Source organism: Epinephelus moara, chromosome 2, assembly GCF_006386435.1.
Source record: "Epinephelus moara isolate mb chromosome 2, YSFRI_EMoa_1.0, whole genome shotgun sequence".
Classification (NCBI taxonomy): Eukaryota; Metazoa; Chordata; class Actinopteri; order Perciformes; family Serranidae; genus Epinephelus; species Epinephelus moara.
In genome coordinates, this window is record NC_065507.1 from 34,479,048 (window position 1) to 34,501,255 (window position 22,208).

The 22,208-nt window shown below is 41.5% G+C and overlaps 2 protein-coding genes across 3 annotated transcripts in view; one reads left to right on the forward strand and one right to left on the reverse strand.

The window, feature by feature from the left end:
* myo7aa (myosin VIIAa) overlaps positions 1-22,208 on the forward strand; it is a 204,974-nt gene that overhangs the window by 31,922 nt on the left and 150,844 nt on the right. The gene's annotated exons all lie outside the window — the stretch shown is intronic.
* prx (periaxin) overlaps positions 1-22,208 on the reverse strand; it is a 45,640-nt gene that overhangs the window by 1,870 nt on the left and 21,562 nt on the right. Inside the window, exons 2-11 of the mRNA XM_050061384.1 lie at positions 19,303-19,358; positions 16,616-16,723; positions 13,731-13,856; positions 12,227-12,386; positions 9,939-10,132; positions 9,487-9,728; positions 1,923-9,202; positions 1,407-1,820; positions 969-1,304; positions 5-916 (exon numbers count right to left, since the gene is read on the reverse strand). Coding sequence (XP_049917341.1) covers positions 5-916; positions 969-1,304; positions 1,407-1,820; positions 1,923-9,202; positions 9,487-9,728; positions 9,939-10,132; positions 12,227-12,386; positions 13,731-13,856; positions 16,616-16,723; positions 19,303-19,358 — 9,828 coding nt within the window. The remainder of the gene's footprint in view (positions 1-4; positions 917-968; positions 1,305-1,406; positions 1,821-1,922; positions 9,203-9,486; positions 9,729-9,938; positions 10,133-12,226; positions 12,387-13,730; positions 13,857-16,615; positions 16,724-19,302; positions 19,359-22,208) is intronic.

The following is a 22,208-nucleotide window of genomic DNA, read 5'->3' on the forward strand; positions in this document are numbered from 1 at the left end:
GGACCGTCAATTTTACCTTTGGGTAGAGAGATGTTGACATCTGGACCTTCAATCTTTCCTTTGGGCAGAGAAAGGTCAATGTTGGGCATTTTCATGTGAGGCATTCTGAACTTTCCTCCTGTACCTCCCTCTATTTCAACTTCTGGGCCTTCGATCTTTCCTTTAGGCAGAGAGATGTCAAAATCGGGCATTTTGATTTGAGGCATTTTGAATTTTCCTCCTGTGCCTCCCTCTATTTCAACATCTGGACCGTCAATTTTACCTTTTGGTAGAGAGATGTCGACATCTGGACCTTCAATCTTTCCTTTGGGCAGAGAAAGGTCAATGTTGGGCATTTTCATGTGAGGCATTCTGAATTTTCCTCCTGCACCTCCCTCCATTTCAACGTCTGGACCTTGGATCTTTCCTTTTGGAAGTGAAATATCAACAGAGGGCATGCTGAGATGTGGCATCTTGAATTTTCCATCTTCCCCTTTGAGGTCCACCTCTGGACCCTCAATCTTTCCTTTTGGTAGAGAGATGTCAATTTTGGGCATTTTCATGTGAGGCATTTTGAATTTTCCTCCTGTGCCTCCCTCTATTTCAGCTTCTGGACCTTCAATTTTTCCTTTGGGCAGAGAAAGGTCAATGTTGGGCATTTTCACATGAGGCATTTTGAATTTTCCTCCACTAATTCCCTCCATCTCAATGTCTGGACCTTCAATCTTTCCTTTTGGAAGTGTAATATCAACAGAGGGCATGCTGAGATGTGGCATCTTGAATTTTCCACCTTCTCCTTTGAGCTCCACCTCTGGACCCTCAATCTTTCCTTTTGGTAGAGAGATGTCAACATTTGGACCTTCCATCTTACCTTTGGGCAGAGAAAGGTCAATGCTGGGCATTTTCATGTGAGGCATTTTGAATTTTCCTCCTGTACCTCCCTCCATTTCAACATCTGGACTGAGGCATTTTGAATTTTCCTCCTGTACCTCCCTCCATTTCAACATCTGGACCTTCGATCTTTCCTTTTGGAAGTGAGATATCAACAGAGGGCATGCTGAGATGTGGCATCTTGAATTTTCCACCTTCTCCTTTGAGCTCCACCTCTGGACCCTCAATCTTTCCTTTTGGAAGTGTAATATCAACAGAGGGCATGCTGAGATGTGGCATCTTGAATTTTCCACCTTCTCCTTTGAGCTCCACCTCTGGACCTGCAATCTTTCCTTTGGGCAGAGAGATGTCAACATCTGGACCTTCCATCTTACCTTTGGGCAGAGAGATGTCAATGTTGGGCATTTTCATGTGAGGCATTTTGAATTTTCCTCCTGTTCCTCCCCCTATTTCAGCTTCTGGACCTTCGATCTTCCCTTTGGGCAGAGAGATGTCAATGTTGGGCATTTTCATGTGAGGCATCTTGAATTTTCCACCTTCTCCTTTGAGCTCCACCTCTGGACCCTCAATCTTTCCTTTTGGTAGAGAGATGTCAACATCTGGACCTTCCATCTTACCTTTGGGCAGAGAAAGGTCAATGTTGGGCATTTTCATGTGAGGCATTTTGAATTTTCCTCCACTACTTCCCTCCATCTCAACATCTGGACCTTCGATCTTTCCCTTTGGAAGTGAGATATCAACAGAGGGCATGCTGAGATGTGGCATCTTGAATTTTCCACCTTCTCCTTTGAGCTCCACCTCTGGACCCTCAATCTTTCCTTTGGGCAGAGAGATGTCAACATCTGGACCTTCAATCTTTCCTTTGGGCAGAGAGATATCAATGTTGGGCATTTTCATGTGAGGCATTTTGAATTTTCCTCCTGTACCTCCCTCTATTTCAACATCTGGACCTTCGATCTTTCCTTTGGGCAGAGAGATGTCAACATCTGGCATTTTCATGTGAGGCATTTTGAATTTTCCTCCTGTACCTCCCTCCATTTCAATGTCTGGACCTTCGATCTTTCCTTTTGGGAGTGAAATATCAACAGAGGGCATGCTGAGATGTGGCATCTTGAATTTTCCACCTTCTCCTTTGACCTCTATTTCTGGACCCTCAATCTTTCCTTTGGGCATAGAGATGTCAACATCTCTAGTTACACTTGTTTTTCCTGTAGGAAGGGACAAGTCAATGTCAGGCATCTTGATGTCTGGCATCTTGAATTTGCCTCCTTGTCCATCAACCTTTACATCATGCTTTACATTTGGCAGGGACACATCCAGGTCTATTTTGGGAATGGAAACATCAATTGTTGGCATTTTGGGAATTTTGAGATTTCCCTCATAACCTCTGATATCAGCCTCTGAGACATCAACTTCTGCTTTGGGAAGAAGAACCTCAGTCTCTGGTGTTTTAGCTGCTGGTAGTGACAGCTCAACAGAGGGCATCTTGACCTTGGCCTTAGATTCAAGATGACCACTTGGCTTTACAAAATCTTTTTCCTTAGAGCCAAATCCTGGCATGGAGAATCTTGGTAGTTTGATAGTGACATCAGGTGCGTGGAAGCCCCCTTGCCCTTCCATATCTGCCTCGAGTTTAGCATTAACCTCTCCTTCTGGGAGGTGACCTTTTGGTGATGACATTTTAAACTTGGGAAATTTCACTTTGTATTTTGATTTGTCATACTGGCTCTCAACATTGATCTCTGGCTTAGAAATGTCAATTTTCTCCTTTTTCACTTTAACATCCACATCAGGGCAAGACACGGATACATCTGCATGCTTTTTGGATATACCAAATGAAGGCATTTTGAGTTTAGGTTTTTTCACCTTGACTTTTCCATCCCCATCAAACTCTACTGATGGTGCTCTTATCTCCCCTTCCACATGTGGTGGACTGAGGGAAACCTCTCCCTTGGGGCCAGATATTGCCAGATCACCACTCTTGGACTTTCCACCAAACCTTGGAAGAGAGAAACTGGGGACTTTGAGGGAGACATCAGGAAGATCAAAGCTGCCCCCTGAAGAAGGCCTACCTCCTTCTGCTTTCAGAAGCTCCACTTCCACTTCGTCACCTCTAGGTTTGGCAAGGCCAAAGTCTAGGTCCACCTTTGGAGCTGAGATGTCAACTGTTGGTAATTTGACAGTGGGAAGTTTAAGGGATGCACCTGGACCTTCTACCCCACTTGTCTCGATGTCTGCACCCCTAACTTTCAACTTGGCTGGATTAATATCTCCTTTAAGACCAGGCATCTTCAAATCCCCTGATGCTTCAGGAGCACTGGTGTCAACCTTGAGGCTTTTGTCTGTCAGACCAGTAGGAAGGCTGAGATCAAGATCAAATTTGGGGAGATCTATGTCAAGAGTTGGCATGTGGAGACCACCTTTTTTACCTGTTAGGTCAACCTTTGGCACAGCAAACTTTCCCTTTCCAGGTAGTCCTTCAATATTGATATCTCCCTCCATTTTTCCCTCTGGCACTGAGACATCAACGGTTGGCATTGCAATTTTTCCTCCCTTCATCTCTGGTCCTTCCACTTTGACATTTCCCTCTGGCAGATTCATCTTTGGAAGTGAAACGTCAAATTTTGGCATTTTGAATTTACCTCCTTTCACCTCAGGACCCTCAGTATTTAGGTCAGCATCAGCCTTTCCTTTGGGGAGCGACAGGTCAATGTCTGGCATGTTGATTCTTCCTCCCTTAAGTTCAGGGCCTTTTATATTGACCTCTGGTCCCTTAGCTTTCATTTTAGGAAGAGAGATATCAACAGAGGGCATATGGAACTTTCCTCCTTTGCCAGCATGTCCTTCAATTTCAATTTCTCCTGCTTTTCCTTTGGGGAGTGAAATGTCAATGTTAGGACCCTCGAGGTTGATATCTACCTCTGGAGACTTAATTTTAGGGAGTGACATGTCACCTTTTACTTCAGGTCCTTGAATATCAACATCAGCCCCCTTTGCTTTGATTTTAGGAAGAGATATATCAAGTGAGGGCATGTGAAACTTCCCTTCCTTACTACCATGCCCATCAATGTCAATATCCACATCTGCTTTTCCTTTTGGAAGTGCAATATTAACAGCTGGCATTTCAAGTTTTCCTTTCATATCTGGTCCTTCCACATTGGCATCAACCTTTGGGAGACTCACTTTTGGTAAAGAAACATCAAATTTGGGCATCTTGAATTTTCCTCCTTTTACCTCAGGGCCTTCAACATTTATGTCACCCTCAACATTTCCTTTGGGAATTGAAATATCAACAGTTGGGATGTTGACCTTTCCTCCTTTGAAATCAGGGCCCTTGAGGCTGATATCTATGTCGGGAGATTTTATTTTAGGCAAAGAAACATCAAGTGATGGCATGTTTAGTTTTCCTCCTGTAACTTCAGGGCCCTCAAGATTTATCTCAGGTCCCCTAGCTTTCATTTTAGGAAGAGAGATATCAACAGATGGCATACTGAACTTGCCTTCCTTGTCAGCATGTCCCCCAATTTCAATTTCTCCTCCTGCTTTTCCTTTAGGGAGTGAAGTATCAATGTCTGGCATTTCAATTTTCCCTGCCTTGATATCTGGGCCTTTTATTGTGACATCACCCTCTGAGAGATTCACTCTTGGCAATGAGACATCAAATTTTGGCATTTTAAATTTACCTCCCTTCACCTCAGGACCCTCGACATCAATGTCACCCTCAACTTTTCCTTTGGGGAGTGAAATATCACCTTCAAGTTCAGGTCCTTCAATATCAACATCAACTCCTTTTGCTTTAATTTTAGGAAGAGAAATATCAACCGAGGGCATGTGAAACCTGCTTCCTTTACCCACATGTCCCTCAGTGTCAACATCCCCCTTCACCTTTCCTTCTGGGAGTGAAATATCAGCTGTTGGCATTTCCACATTGCCTTCTGGTAGGTTCATCTTTGGAAGTGAAACATTAAATTTGGGCATTTTGAATTTGCCTCCTTTCACCTCAGGGCCTTCAACATTTATGTCACCCTCGACTTTTCCTTTAGGAAGTGAAACATCAACAGCTGGGATTTTGACCTGTCCTCCTCTAACATCAGGACCCTCAAGGCTGATATCTACATTTGGAGATTTTATTTTGGGAAGAGAAACATCAAGTGAAGGCATGTTTAGTTTTCCTTCTGTAACTTCAGGGCCTTCAAGATTTATCTCTGGTCCCTTTGTTTTTATTTTAGGAAGAGATATATCAACAGAGGGCAAATGAAACTTGCCTCCTTTGCCAGCATGTCCTTCAATTGCAATTTCACCTTTTGCTTTTCCTTTGGGGAGTGAAATATCAATGTCTGGCATATCAATTTTTCCTCCCTTGATGTCTGGACCTTTTATTTTGACATTGCCCTCTGGGAGATTCACTTTTGGCAATGAGACATCAAATTTTGGCATTTTAAATTCCCCTCCTTGCACCTCTGGACCCTCCACATTGAGGTCACCCTCAACTTTTCCTTTTGGGAGTGAAATGTCACCTCCAAGTTCGGGTCCTTCAGTATTAACATCAATTCCCTTTGCTTTTATTTTAGGAAGAGAAATATCAACCGAGGGCATGTTAAACTTGCCTCCCTTACCCACATGTCCCTCAATGTTAAAATCTCCCTTTACCTTTTCTTTTGGGAGTGAAATATCTACTTTTGGCATTTCTACATTGCCCTCTGGCAGGTTCATCTTTGGAAGTGAAACATCAAATGTGGGCATTTTGAATTTGCCTCCTTTAATATCAGGACCCTCAATATTTAGGTCAGCCTTTCCTTTGGGGAGCGACAGGTCAGTGTCTGGCATGTTGATTCTTCCTCCCTTAAGTTCAGGGCCTTTTATATTGATCTCTGGTCCCTTAGCTTTCATTTTAGGAAGAGAGATATCAACAGAGGGCATATGGAACTTTCCTACTTTACCAGCATGTCCTTCAGTTTTAAATTCTCCTCTTGCTTTTCCTTTGGGGAGTGAGATATCAATGTCTGGCATTTCAATCTTCCCTCCCTTGATTTCTGGGCCTTTTATTTTGACATCACCTTCTGGTAGACTCACTTGTGGTAAAGACACATCAAATTTTGGCATTTCAAATGTACCCCCTTTCAACTCAGGACCCTCAAGATCAAGGTCACCCCTAATTTTTCCTTTGGGTAGTGAAATGTCAACAGTTGGCAAGTTAAACTTTCCTCCTTTAACATCAGTATCCTTGAGGCTGATATCTACCTCAGGAGACTTAATTTTAGGGAGTGACATGTCAGCTTTGACTTTAGGTCCTTGAATATCAACATCTCCCTTTATTTTTCCTTTTGGAAGTGAAATATCAACTGTCGGCATTTCCATTTTTCCTTTTATTTCTGGTCCTTCCACTTTGGCATTGCCCTCTGGCAGGTTCATCTTTGGAAGTGAAACGTCAAATTTGGGCATTTTGAATTTACCTCCTTTTATCTCAGGACCCTCAATACTGATGTCAGCATCAGCCTGTCCTTTTGGAAGTGACAGGTCAGCGTCTGGCATGTTGATTTTTCCTCCCTTAAGTTCAGGGCCTGTGAATTTTCCTTTAGGAAGTCCAATATCATAGGATGATATTTCTATATTCCCATCTTTTCCAGAGTGAATGTCAATATCAATGTCTCCCTGTACTTTTCCTTTAGGAAGTGAGAGGTCGACTTTTGGCATTTCAAATTTTGAACCTTTAACTTTTGGCCCTTGAAAATTCACATCTCCTTCAGGGAATTTAACTGTAGGGAGGTCAATGTCTACAGATGGAAGGCTAAATTCGCCTCCTTTTCCTTCACGCTCGACAGTGATTTCCCCCTCTAATTTTCCTTGGGGGGGTGATATGTCAATAGTTGGCAATTTAATTTCTGGCCCCTTAATGTTGATATCACCTCGCTTTGATTTTATTTTTGGGAGAGCAACTGAGGGTCCCTGAAGGCCAATATTTCCCTCAGGCATCTTCGTCTTTGGTAGTGACACATCAAATGTAGGCATCTTTATTTTCCCTCCTTTTATCTCACTTCCCTTTAGATCTAAATCTGCCTCTGGTGTATTAACCTTAAAATCAGGACCTTCAATGTCGATGTCACCTCCCTGTGATTTGGTCTTTGGTAGTGACACATCTAAAGAGGGCATGCTGAACTTTGCTTCCCCTTTCACTTCAGGTCCTTCAATATCAAGCTGTCCCTCCTTGGTTTTCATCTTTGGGAGTGAGATGTCAAAAGTTGGCTTCTTGAACTTGGCCCCACTACCACCACTACCGTCAAGCTCCATGTTGCCCTCTATGTTTGCCTTTGGGAGTGAAAACTCAACATTTGGAAGTTTGGGGCATTCTAGCTTCATGTCTCCTTCAGGTGTCCTCATGTTTGGGAGAGAAATGTCTAAAGAGGGCATGTTGAATTTGTCTCCTTTTAAGTCACTGCCACCAATGTTCAAATTTCCCTCAACATTTCCTTGGGGAACACAGAAATCGACACTAGGCATCTTGATCTTTCCGCCCTTTACTTCAGGTCCTTCCAAAACAACCTCTCCCTCAGGTGACTTCATTTTTGGAAGAGTTATATTGTATGATGGCATTTTAAACGTGCTTCCTTCTCCCTTGAAGTCAACTTCACCCTTGCATTTACCTTTTTGTAGAGAAATGTCTGCTGATGGCATCTCAATTTTTCCTCCTTTCATCTCAGGTCCATGTAAGTCAACCTTAGCCCCAGATGTCTCCATCTTAGGGAGTCTGACATCGAATGAGGGCATTTTTAACTTCCCTCCTTTTGCAGATGGACCCTCTATTTCAATGTTACTCTCCATCTTTCCTTTTGGCATCAATATATCAAGAGAGGGCATCTGGATCTCACCTCCACCCTCAAGCTTGGGTGTCTCTATGTTCATGTGACCCTCTGGTTGTTTCAACTTTGGTAGAGAAACATCAAAGGTAGGCATTTTGACAATTCCTCCCCTCCCAGCATGCCCTTCTACGTCAGTGTCTCCTTCTATTTTTCCTTTGGGCAGAGAAATGTCGAGTGTGGGCATTTCAAATTTACCACCTTTCACCTCGGGGCCTTCAATGTCAACCTTCATCTCACCTGTCTTCATTTTAGGGAGAGAGATGTCAAATGATGGTAACTGAAATTTTCCACCTCCTTCAATTTCAGTCGTTCCTGCTTTGCCTGTGGGAAGTGTTAGGTCTACTTTGGGTAACTTGAAGCCTTCTCCTTTTATATTTACTTCTCCTACTTGTGGCTTAGTTTTTGGAGGAGAAATGTCAAACTCAGGCATTTTGAACTTCCCATCTCCACCAACATAGTAGTCCATATCCACATCTGCACTGTCTGTTTTCCCCTCCGGAAGAGTGATGTCAAGAGAAGGTAGACTGAATTTCCCTCCACCTTCTGGACCTTTAATGTCCACACTGGAAGATCCCATCTTTGGCAACGAGATGTCGACCTTTGGCATGGAGATTTTTGGCCCTTTAAAAGTGCCCTCTATCTCATCAGGAATTCTGTGTCTGGTGTCCAACTCCAAATCAACATCAGGCACAGAGATGTCAACAGCAGACATTTTGATCACTGTCTTCCCAGCTCCTTCGCACTCTGGGAGTGAGACGTTGATGTCAGACTTTCCCTTCACTTTTGGTAAAGAAATATCAACAGAAGGCTTTTGTATAGATGCAGCTTTTCCTGAGAGATCAACATCCATCTTTGGTTTGGTGATATTTGCCTCAGGGAGACTAATCTTATCAGCTCCTTTAATTTCTACTTTTGGAGGTGCTTTCACTTTGATGTCGCCATCTATCTCATCAGAATGACGAGAAAGTCTAACTTTGGGCAGTTTCAACTTTGGCATTCTTAACCTTGCATCTCCTTTGCCTACGTCTACGTCACCTTTTTCAACAGCTGCCTCTGCATCAGCTCCTGCTTTGATGTTGAGTTTAGGAGCTTTGATTTCTGTCTTTCCATGGGGCAAAGATGCCTCAGCTTTTCCTGAGGGGAGTGCAAACTCCACATCAGGTGCATTAAGCTTAACCCCTCCCTTCTCCACGTCTATGTTTTTATCACCACACAAACTGAACTCCACTGATGGTGGCTGGATGTTCACACCTGGAGGCTTCAGCTCCACAGATCCAGTTTCCAAAGCTGACCCTGACTTTGTATGTTTGGTCTTAGGAAAGGTGATTCCAAACTTGTGTCCTTTTCCTTTGGTTTTCAGTTTAGCCTCAGGTATCTCAGGTGGTGAGATATTCACCTGTCCCTCGAGTTGTCCTCCAACCACTTCTCCTCCTGTGTCCTCTCCAGTGTACCCCTTTGTTTTTATGTGGGGAAACCTGGGACAACCAAATAAAGAAGAAGAAAAAAACATATAATATAGCCAAAAAACATTGGAAATATTCCAAAATGCCTCATGAAGAATGCTTTATGAAAGAAAAAACTTGCTTTTTAGATAACTATTTCTGTCTTCAAAATACAGTCAGTAATAGTGTTGTATTACACAATTCTTTACCCTCACAATGTTCCTCAACAAATCTCTTCACATGTTCAGTCAGCACAGCAGGCAATTGTAACCATTTCCATGAAGCAAACACAGAAAGTACAGAAAAAAAAGGCCAACCTGATCCTCCTCTTTGCCTTTCCCACGATTGCAGTGCCTCCGGCTCCTTCTGCTTCAACCTTCGCACTCCTCCTCTGTTTGAATTTGGGGAGAGAAAACTCCACATCTACATCACTCATCTCCAGCCTGGGGGGTGTTCCCTCTATCACAAGCTCCTCTCTGCGCTTCTCCTTCAGCCTCTTCAGACCAAAACGACCACCTCTCTTTTTCTTGGCCTTGAATGGCTTGCTGCCCTTCACACTCTGAGACACACACAAACACACATGAATGACAAGAGTGTCAGTTGAAGGCCTGCAAATTAAGTACCGTGCTATCTGTTGAGGTACTGACTTTGTGTAGATTGATTTAACAACTGAAAGCATTTGGAAAATATGAATGAGTTTTAAATCTATTTTGTAATAAATGAATATGTTATTAACAAACAATGGACACAGACTTTATTAAGAGATTACCATTTTGGCCATCTTGGCCTTGGGACCTTTGACCTCAACGCTGGGAACTCGAGGCCGCACACAGACCTCTGCTCCGGGGATGGTCCTCTTCAGCTGGAAGCTGACCTTATATGGCTCTGCACATTGAAGGATCTTCAGAGCATCTTCATACTTCACATTGTCGAAGTAGACCTTGGCACTCAGCAGCTGGTCACCTTTACGAGAGACATTTACATGAAACTTGGCAAATGTACAGGTCACTAAGTATCAACATTTGCGTTCTCATCATCTTGTCTCAGGTTTGGGTCAGGCCATAATGGCTCATCAACATTACGTATTATGTTTGGTCTTGCAAGGCAACATAGGAAAAATGCCCTCTTATGTCTTATCCAACCCACCACAGGCGTCCACCATTGGTGAAAATGCTAATGCTGTCAGTTCATTGGAAGACTACTTGTTCTTCAGCTATTCTGCTTTGGATTTCCCTTATGGCATTACTGGCAATCATCACATTCACCAGGACAGTCTCCTGCTTAGCTGTGAGAAGTTTCCTCCTATCTCCAACAGATGGCTGTCTCTCAGTTACTGACCTTTGGTCATCCATCACTGTGGCAACTGAGAGTAGACATTCAGTCTATATGCACTACAACATTAAATCTATCTCAGTAACAACAAGGCAATTGACCTGCTTCCTTTCTGGAAGTATACACACAATGGATGCAACCATGGTACAGCTTAGGTCAGGTTGCACTGGCTGTCTAGCTACTGTCATTGTCCTCCCAACTATGAGCACATTATGAACTTAACTAGGATGGCAGCAAATTACAGTAATCTGAGATTACTTGTTCTTTCTTATTCTTCTTATTCGTCGTCTACCTCTTCCTCTCTGTTGTTCCAAAGCACATGGACATACCTCTAGGTCCTTTTTATTGATTTGTGCAACTCTGATTGTTGTGTTAACTGCTTTGAGGCTTAAGGCCAAAACACAGTGACGGCTAATGCCATGCGTCAGAAAGTTTTTCAATATACAACCCCACACTGGTGGCTGCTAGACGCGCATCAATTCTCCTGGATGCACCGCCCTGACACACTTTATGCCATTGTCCTATTTCCAGCCCCACTGCCTCTGGAGTGAAATGCATTTTTCCCCTACTCACTCTCTGCTCGTACATACCAGCTCTTGTAGCAGCTCTTTTTCTCTGCTCCTATGGCAGCTCGACTCCTCTCCTCACCATGTATGCATAAAAAGAACCCTGTACCTGTTGCTGAGTCTCGTGTGTGATAAAAAATGAATGAGGAGAAACTCATTGGTGAAGCTGAGAAATATCCTTAGCTTAATAACCCACAGTTCCGTCATTATAAAGACAATGGCCAAAAAGATATTGCCCTTGCTGCAATAGTGCAGCTGTGTTTTCAGCTTTAGTGTTTGTATTGGTATGGTTCTTGAGTTAAGGTTGTGATGACTCAAGTTAATTATAGTAAGAGCATGTGTTTGCTGAATAAACACATTGCAAGGTAAGGTTTTGCAGAGAGAGTTTTGAATATTGAAATATGTGTGGAAGCAGGTGAATAGTATGAGTAGTTTTGGGAAATGGGTCTGTTTTTTTGTAGATGGTGTCATGTCTTGGCATGTTTAGCTAATACTCCCAGTTATAGTGTGTAAGTAATCAAGAAAAACTGTAATGCAAATATGTACAAGTCATTATGAGTGTATTTATTACCAATGACAACAGTGCCATCAATATTATAAAAGTATCTTAAAAGCTGTATTAATAGTTTTCTGGTCTGGGATCACGCTATCATCTTTGTTTTGATGCTGGTGGTCTGACTGCTGACTGTTTACTGCTCTCCAGTGGCCAAAAGGAGAAGCTTCCCTCAAGGCAAAACATCAAGTTAGAAATGATAACACAAACTCTTGCTGTCAGTACATTCAAAATAAACCTAATTGACCACATTAATGTAAGATGAATAACATATAGCAGAAATAATGACAAAATTATAATTTTTAATTGTTCTCTAGTTGTCCCATATTCCTCAGTGCGAATAATACAAACATTAATTCTCATTATTGTTCTTTTTTTCTTGAGAGATATCAATAAGCGTAGACAGTTTAAATGGACAGACTAACCCTATATATAATTTTCAAGATTGAATATGGTACTGAATGATGCACAAACCCAGGACACATACTCAACATGGCTCGGACTTTGCAGTGTAAATGTTTTTATTTCTTGTTTGGATTATGTTCAAAGCACTGAGAATGTTTATTGTAAGTGCTCCCTAAATGAATCAGGTGTGACCCCAGGTACCTTCCTGTAGACTGAGATGTTTAGCAGCTGGTGAGTCTCTGAGCACGTCTTTAACAAAGATCCCTTGCTGTCCTCCACCAGTCACACTGTAGCCGCTGGCTCCAGCTTCTGCCTCCGTCTCCACCACTATTTCCATGGACTTAGTGGCTTCCTCCACCCACTAGCATAAACAAAGATTCATACATACAGATGAAACACTTGATTTTCCACATGTTGAAGCATAGTGACATGATATCAATTGATCAGGATAACATAAAGGTCTAGTGTGTAAGATTTAGCGGGAGCTGGTGGCATCTAGCAGTGAGGACTGCAGATTGCAACCAGCTGAAACCACTCCTGAATAGAATTCCTTTGGTGTTCCTTGTTAAAAGGCTTTTCCCAGGAGCTGAATTATCTGCAGAGGTATAACCCTCTCCAAAACAAATAACCCCAATGATTTAAACTGGTAAAAACACTGAATTAAGCAGTTTTATGTTAAAGAAGAGTGTTTTTCCTGCTCATGTTGCAAAAGGGTTGCTAACTATGGTGGACAATATGGAAAAGCGAAAACACGAAATGCCTTATCTGGAGCCAGTGTTTGATCTGTCCATTCTGAGCTAGAAACATGGTGCAGCAACATGGCGGACTCTATTCCCTATGGGATCTACTACCTATGCAGATATAAATGCGGCATTCTAAGATAATGAAAACACCACAATTCTTCTTTTCAGGTGATTATACACTAACAAAAACATACTTATTATATTATATTCCATTTCTGCCAATATATTCCCCTAAATCCTATACACTGGACCTTTAAGTTTTTAAAAATACCTTTAATTCAATGGTTTCATAAACCGAGGACTAGAACAACTAGACAACTCTGTCAACATTTCTCAGTAGCAGAATATATAATTTGTTTATAAACTCACGGGTCTTATTGATTTGCATCACAAAGTGATCCTGATCCCATTCAACAGTAACGCTCTAAATGTATCTGTATAACAAGCGCTGTATTTAAAACATATGAGAAAAATACAACTGTGGGTGTATTTGTTGCATTCTCCAACTTTAAAGACCTTCATCACAGAAGAAATTGAAATGTCTTCTGTCTTGTCTTTAACTTTCCTTTAAATTGTGTTTGGTGCACAAGGGCTTCAGCTCTGTTTTATATCTTTTTTCACTTGCTTGAGTGAGTGCAGAGTTTACTGTACAGTTATTTGTCACTTCACACTTTACCTCGGAATCCATTTTATCCATTAAGCTGTCACAGAGGAAAGGTCACTCTATTCTTGGTTTACATCCACTGAGGAAAGTAACTTGACTCTTAAAGGGAAAAGTAAATCGCGTGCTTTATCAACTATTGGAGTGACTTTGTGTGCATTGTCTTCCATTTCCTTTAACACTGGGGATGGTCATGAAAATAGAGGGTAAACTATGATTTCTGTTTACTGTTCAACCACTGAAACAAACAAAAGTAAAATTTCAGCTTTACTGTGACAATGTTTATCAAACTGCTTCTTACTGTCTGTTCGTCTGTGGGCTCTGAGTCCATCTCTGGTTGGGCCAGCTGGCAGGTCGACTCTCTCAGATGACTTCTCTTCTGACTCAACACCTGCTTCAACTCTGCATGAAGTTTCTCCTTCTGCACCTGCAGACAACACAGACAACAAAAGGTGAGATCACCTGCAATGTGGATAAAGGTCATAATGAACAACTCAAAATGAACCAATCTATGGTTAAAAATGTGCTATTTAAATGTTATTACCCGTTATTATTTTTGGTTTATTGCTTTTATCCAGAATCTGTTGTTATGTCTCCATTCTCATTATTATCTCATTATCTTCAATTATTAGATGAGGGTGAAAAAAACAGGAAATGTAGAGTATATATTAGTATTTCTGTGTAACTGTGGCATCTTTCCTGTTTAATGTGCCAGTTAGCTACACTGACATTTCTGTTGGAAACCAGCAGGCATCATTCTCTCGTGACAAGCAGCAGCACCACTTTGTTTCACAAAAACTCTTAAAGTGCTAACGTGCTACAATTCAGTCTATGAATATGGGTCAGAGTGTTTACTCTGACACCTGCAGCTGGTTTCAGATCTGCCATATTCAAATGTTTTTTGTTGTTGACTTTGTGTCCAGCTGCTGGCGGTCACCTGCTGCGGTGTGAAAAGGCTGTGACTGGCATCTGTGCTGAGCTGGGAGAAATGAAAGGTTGTTTATGTGCTGGACAATGACCTCAGCAGTTCAGGCCTGGACCATTGTGATCCAGTTTGTATGGGCCTGGTGGTTGTTGGGGTCACGAGGTCAGTCACAATGCTGCGTTCCACTTTCCAAATATATCAGAATAACAATGTAGTTCATAAACATTTCAACATTTTCTGTATGTGACTGGAGCTTTGAGGGTCCTGAGGTCAATGTCTAAAGTCCAAAGAAAGTGAATCACAGTGGCAGCATACACCAACAGCATCCAGGTACATGTAATAGTTTTAAAATTTTATAGTGATGACAGCAGTAAAAACATAGCTTTTATTGCTTTGTTTGTCAAAATTAAAAGAATAGTTTGGCATTTTGGGAAATTTGCTTATTCACTTTCTTTCTGAGAGTGAAAGAGTGATAACACTCCCATATCTATATGGTAAATATAAAGCTACAGCCAGCAGCCGTTTAGCTTAAGTGGGGCATACACTGTATGATTTGAGCCTGTTTCTGAGCCAATTTCTGAGCTGCATGACTCATTTTAGAGTTGGGCTGACTTTTCAGCTTTGTTGGGCATTGTTTGCTGTACAGTGTACAGGGGGAAGCGAGGATCAAGCATAGCCTGATCAGCTGCTCCTGACTGTCTGTCAAACATTTGAGTGAATTTCTGACATTTTGGTCGGCTGCCGTCAGACTTAAGTAAAGTTAAAGCAGAGCCACGACGTGATTAAATTCAGTGCTTTTTTTCTCACTCATCAATCAAACAGTGTAGCCAATACACAGAAAGTTTGTTGCTGCTACTAATTGCTGACTTGTGTGTGCGTGTGTGTGTGTGTGTGTGTGTGTGTGTGTGTGAGAGAGAGAGAGAGATAGAGAGAGAGAGAGAGAGAGAGAGACAGAGAGACAGAGAGACAGAGAGACAGAGATAGACATGGTACAAAACTTGGACTGAACCATTTTTGCAGAGATGGACTTTTAAGCTCTTTTTTGGGATGTCTGCATTATTGTGAACTGTACTTCTGCTAGCAAACAAACTTCTACCTGCCTGCAGCCCTTGAGCTTTCAAACAAATCTTTTTTGAACATTGTCAATAGCCAGAACAGTCCGCAAGAGCCAAAGAACGGTTTTATTGTCTTTTTTTTACAGCACTCAGATCATGGCTTGATGTTTGGACTGCACAGTGCGAACATATAAATAGAGCTTTGGCTTTACATTGCAGAAGATTTGGGGCGGCGGTAGCTCAGTCCATAGGGACTTGGGTTGGGAACCGGAGGGTCGCCTGTTCAAGTCCCCGTCCAGACCAAAATATGGAGCTGGTGGCTGGAGAGGTGCCAGTTCACCTCCTGGGCACTGCCGAGGTGCCCCTGAGCAAGGCACCGAACCCCCCAACCGCTCGGAGTGCCTGTCATGGGCAGCCCACTCTGACATCTCTCCACTTAGTGCATGTATAGGTCCAGTTTGTGCATGTGTGCGTGTTCGGACCTGTGTGTAGTTGACAGAGTGAAAAATTGAATTTCCCCTTGGGGATTAATAAAGTATATAAAATTAGCTTTGCATAAAGACCAGAAACTGGAGGGAAAGGCTAGCCTGGCTTTGTCTACAGGTAAACATGTAGACCTGTTAACATGTTATATATTGCTTGTTTCATATGCAGAAAAAATAAAGTCTAAAATTGTCATGCTGCTGTGGTACAGGAGGTTATTTGATGAATTATTTCTTGGTCGTGGGCTCTGACTTCCTGGAGTCTTGTCATCACCGTGAGGTTTTCAGACATAAGTGGAGACTCCAAGAGGTAACATCCTGGACATGAAGCTACGCAAAGCTAACTGGCTATAGCTACATATTTAGGGGACAGATATGAAAGTGGTATCAATCTCCTCATCTAAGTCTTGGCAATAAAAAGTTTTTTTTTGTTAACAAAAATAACTTGACCACATGTTCTTTTAGATTTGCCCACATTGCACTGCACATTCATTGTCTTATACACAACCATGCAATTCTTCCAGTTACAGTAAGTACAAAACTTGAAAGTCCTACTGGCATCATACGACTTCCTTCCTAGGAACCCATGTACATCTTTATAGACACACTCTAACATCCTTGCAGGTGCATGTATGTATACATGCGTTTCCTCATGTGTGTATCACTGTTTGTGCATCCTAGTAGTGTTTTATTGCAGGTAGGTCTGTGTGTGTGTGTGTCTCACCACTCTCTCGGGGCTCTCCTGTTCCTCTGTGGAGCCGCTGTGGTGAGGGTTTCGTTGTGGGGCAGAGGGGGATCTGTTGGAGGGGGGCGACCGCCTCTTGTCTTTTACCTGCCACACACAGTAGAAGATAGGGTTAAGTCACTTCAAAATATTCATGCAGCAGCAGTTTTCAGTGGGGTTTTACCCTGTAACTCAGCTAACAAGATTATCTGTGCCTCCACAGCAGCTTTGCACTGCAGCTTTCCTGGAGAAATCTACAGCACATGGAGACTGAGAATGTGAATTTATTTCAACAACCACTGACATTCTTGGCTCCAGTGAAGCTACTCAACTGACAAAAAGGGCTGTACTGAGAAAGCTCCAGGCTCCCAGGTTTGAATATATGTTACAGTGTGTGTGTGTGAGGCTCCGTCAGCTTAAAAAGGAAATACAAGCTGTGGGTTTGTTGTACACAGAGGTACTCTGTATGCTGACCATGCATTGCTACTACCAATCCACTTAACTTGAGGATGTGGCCGTGAAAACCCACAAAATCAAACTTCAGTCAGGGCACAGAGGCAGTAAAAAATGACAACATGACTTGAAGAAGTTAAACTCATCATCATCATCATCTGCAGATGACTGATGGCTCTTTGTTCTTCAGCCCTGTCACCAGAAGAAAATGTTGGCTTTTAAATTTTCTCTAAACCACAAATACATCACATTTGCATGTCTCATAGGGTTTGTATTAATACAACGTGGCTTAGTGTATGAGCTGATTTTGTCATCTGGAGGTGGAGGGGATGGTTGATGGCGTGTCACCTTGGCGAGAAGCCTGCCAAGCTGCAGACCACTGCACAACATAACCGATATACAGAGTCATTGCTGTGTTTCCAATGGCTTTTTAGGCCCCAAACATGAGGGTTTTGCAGCAACCTGTCACTGTTTGTTTTAGCCGGGATAGTACCCTAAAAACAGAGGCTGTGTTTTACTAAAATATCACTGTGTTTCCAGTAGGGATTGTGCCCCCAAAACAGGGTATTTCAAGCCAAAACATAAACTTTTCTTAACCATAACCAAGTAGTAAATGTGCCGAAACCTAACCACACATGAACCACAGCGTTGTTGAACTGTAAAGTTTCAGTGTATCTGCTACATAGTAATGTATCCATGGTTTGCAAAAATATCCAATGGCAACATTTTTTCTGGTGGTTGGGATGATCTTCTTCTATGACTGAATTTATATTAAGTTTAATGAACTGGGATACACTTCTCTCACCAGCCCAGGGGAAGGCTGGAGGGGGAAATTTATATTTCTCTCCTGTTTATTTCTTTTAATATAAATATAGATCCTCCACCACTACAACTATCATGATCATCATGTGTTTTTATTTGTAATGTGTGTGTTTAATTCCACTGATCTCAATAGAGTTTCTCCCGTGGAATGTTTTTTGGTTGGAGTGAATTAAACTGAGATGGATGTTGGTTCCTTTGCCTCTTACCTCCGTTCCTGAGGAAACATGTCATGTCCCAGCCTCCCACATCTCCTTCCTCTATACTTGCTGCATAAACTCTCACATAGTTAATCTTGTAAAAACATCCTGTTTTAGCACTTCACCTGTTGACAGGCTACTGTGATCTCTGACACTTACCAACCACAAATTTCCAGTGCAGTTTGTGAGCTAAATCCCTAAAGGACCTACAGTACTTTCTGTAATATTTTTCGAAAAATATAGTTACATTTCATTTTTGGCAACCAAATTTGTCCTCTTCTTTTAAATCTTTTGCGACACATAATGGTTGAATCAGTAACATTGTGAAAATCAATGAAAACGTACTCACTTAAATAAGCTGCCCTGCTTGTTCACAATACACACACACACACACACACACACACACACACACACACACACACACACACACACACACACACACACACACACATTCAGCAGCTAGCATGGAGCTAAAATGATTGTTTGCAATCAAAAAGAATGCACAACTCTCTCCATGAAGTATAATAAGTGTAATATTGCAATTAATTTCAAACATATTGGATTAGAGCACAACAACATCTCCTGTAAAGTCAATTATTGTGTAGGAAAACAAACGGTAACATCTGCCGACACTTATTTCAGTCATCAAACTGCAATCCTGTAAAGGAATCGCTCCACTGACACACTTAAAGTGTCGTCTGTGTATCAGATGTGAAGTGCAGAGTGTAATTACTGTGTGGAGGACAGATGGTGCTTTTAAAAGGGATTGAGATGACAGCAATAAAACACATACCATCTCCTTCACAGTGAATACAGATGTACACTGTTGTTGTAGTTTGTTATGTCGATCATCTCTTTATTATTTATTTTATTCAAGACTCAAGTCTTTCATATTTAAGATTTCACCTGCTCACTTTGATGTTGTGACTCTCGATTAAAGAACTACGTCAGTATGGTAGGTTTATGGATTTGTTGGATACACTGAAGAAGGCTTAGGTCGAAATGCATCTGTCATTTTGTTTGGCCGTGTGTTGCCCTATTAAAACATAGATTTTGACTCTAGTCTATTGTGAGTGCTGTTGCCTACTAGTTTCTTTGGAATCCCTCTGCAACTTGCACCAATCACGACTGGAAATATTAGACTTGTGCGTCCTCCTTCCTTCCGCTTCTGGTTTATGGATTTGTATGAGCAGAAGGAGGTGTGTGTTTACTTACGGCTGGATCTCTGGTCTGGCTGAAAACATGGCTGTCCTCTTGGTCTCTGTCAGAGTCTGAAACAGACCAAAAAAAACAACAACTCTGGTTATTCTGGTGTCTGCAGTAACTCAGAGCTTATCTAGTTCAATTAAGAGGAGACCGCAATGAGGAGCATTTACTTTTATGTTTTTCATTATATTGCATATAAGGGTCTTGACTAGCAACATAAAAATAGGAATGGAAAGCCATTTCCTGAAGTGGCTGAATTAATTTAATGGACTGTCCTGTAGATAAATGGGTTCCATTAAACACTGTACAATAACCTCAAACTCTTTTGAACAAGACAGAAATGAGGTACACTGAAAATGGAATAGTGGAATAAGAGCTCCTCTAATTTTGTCCTATGATGAGTGAAGGCAACAGAGACTTTGTTCTCAAGGTGCACTGTAATTTCTTTGCTGATTTATCATTTTATTTTCTTCTTTTCTGTATTATCTGTGATTCTGTATCTCAGTGATTCATTTCTGAAATAATACACAGTACCTGACCTCTGCTTTTTCCATTTTTTTAAAATATAGAATGATTGACCTAAAAGTGATTAAAAATGTACTGAATGCGTTGTACTCTTGAGCTTTCACTGCATGTGTATACATACTGTAGAATATTAAAAGATATTACCATCTGTTTTTATCACTGACGGGCCAGACATTAGGAATTATGAACAGGGGGATGAAATTTTCCAAATTGGGCCCCTCATCCACACCCACTCCACCACCACCTACTCATCCTTAGCTCTAATACCAACTGAGTAATTTTAAATATGCTCTTGACCTATGTCTAACAACCATTACCAAATCTGGTGTAAGTGACCCATCCAGGCTACGTTCTGCTCTGCATACTCATATGATTACCAAGCAGGAAAGGTCAAGTCAGTTATTTTAAAACACACTCATATAAGACTGTGACAGTTACCCTCCTTACTACAAGGCATTAAATCATAAGATCAAATCAGAAGTGGACTCCAGTGTTTAAAATGTGCTACTTTATGCAGTTCCAAGCCTGTTTATGGATATGTAGAAATATTCAAATACAACATTTAGAAAAATGGCAATGCCACTTTTTCCTCTTTTGGAAGATTGTTAAGACCCCCTCCAACCAGACAGCATGACATGGTTGGTACCAGTGGATGTCTAAGGTTGTCTAGTTTCATTTTGTGCTAGTATCTTCACTCTAGCTTTAAACTGAGCCCATTACAGTGGGTTTTAGTTGCTGGTCTGCCACATTCAGTGTAGCCTGTCATTCCTGGTGCGGTTGGAATTGGACTGCACCATTTTCACAATAACTGTGAGTGGTGGGGTTTAAGATGACAAGTTGAAATGTGTTGTGATAACCTTAAATTTAGTAAGTATTAGTATTAAGTAAATCATTGTACTTGATCCCATTTAAGTGTCAACCACAGAACTTTGCATGGCCCCCACTGGGGCTTGAGCCGGGGTCATTTGTGCCAAGCCCGTTTCTCACATTCTGTCCTGCAAAAGTAAAAGTTGAATTAAATCAGAAATAATTTCAATATGGTTTCTGTGTACATTTAAAACATACAGTCTATCTGCAGGATACTCCAGTCACCAGTGACATGCCATTAAAACAGGACTGTATCATATAACAGTAAATTAGCTCCAGTAGCATTCTTAAGAAGGTGTAGCATCATGTGTTCATGGCAGGCTTGTGGAGTTTAAACTTCTGCTTAAGTGACATGGCCGTCAGTCTGAAGCTTCTGGGACGGCGCTCTTGAGATTCTTTCCGTAGTCGTGGTCATGCCCCTGCACCGGCTACCCGAGCCTAAACCATCCAAACCATCTAAATGCTCCACTGAGACACTTTTAAGACATACGGTACTACTCAAACTGCCCCAAAGCATCCATGTTAGTCTTTACATTGTCATAATAACAACAACAAAAAACTATACACATACCATTGCAAAGTAAAGAATGTGGTGGGTTATCAAATTTTGTAAGCATCTAAAATATCTACCAGCTATGCTTGCAAAGGTTGAAGTGCAGTTATCAATACAGAAAGTTCTCTGAAATAATGATGGAAGGGGAAGAAGTAGGAGAAGGAGCAGCATTGGTTTATATACAGAGGATATTTAGGTACTGAGATCGCAAACCAGTAGAAAATTCCTAAGGTAACAACTACAGCAGCAGCATCATTAACCAGTCCACCATGTCTTGAAACTAAATATGAGTCATTTGGGTAAAGTGATGCCAGGAGACAAATAGTGAACTGTATCAGTAAAAGTGAGACAGCAAAGTGAGATATCCAGGAAGCTACTGCAGAGATGTTCAAGTTAAGTTTCTTACTGTCTTAAAACATACTGTAAGTTACAGGAGTCACAGTCACTTGATTTACTGTGGCACTGAAATAGCTTATCGTAGTTTTAACTTTTCTTTCTTAACTTTTCAGACAATGAGAATGCATTAGTAACCACTGTATAAAAGTCATATTAAAGGAATACTTCACCCACAAAATGACCAGTTGTATATCAGTTAGTCATGCCTTGTAACTTTGAATTTGTGAAGAAAACTTTGTTTTTCTCACATGCTGCCACAGTGAACGAAGAACCCAAAAAGGCAAATGTTCTTCAAGAATTGAAGTCATTGGGGTCCACATTTAACAACAGCAAAACTATATCAAAACGTGTTTACAAACCCTCACACAACTCATGCAGGTTAAACCAAGTCTCATTTACCCAGTTGTATGCTTAGTGCTTCCCAAACACATGCATTTTTGCTAAAACTGTACTATTTAAAGGAACAGTGTGTAAGATTTAGGGGATTTAGTGGTGTCTGGCGGTAAGGGTGCAGATTGCAACCAGCTGAAACCCAGCTAGAATTCCTTCAGTGTTCATTGCTCAGGAGATTTTC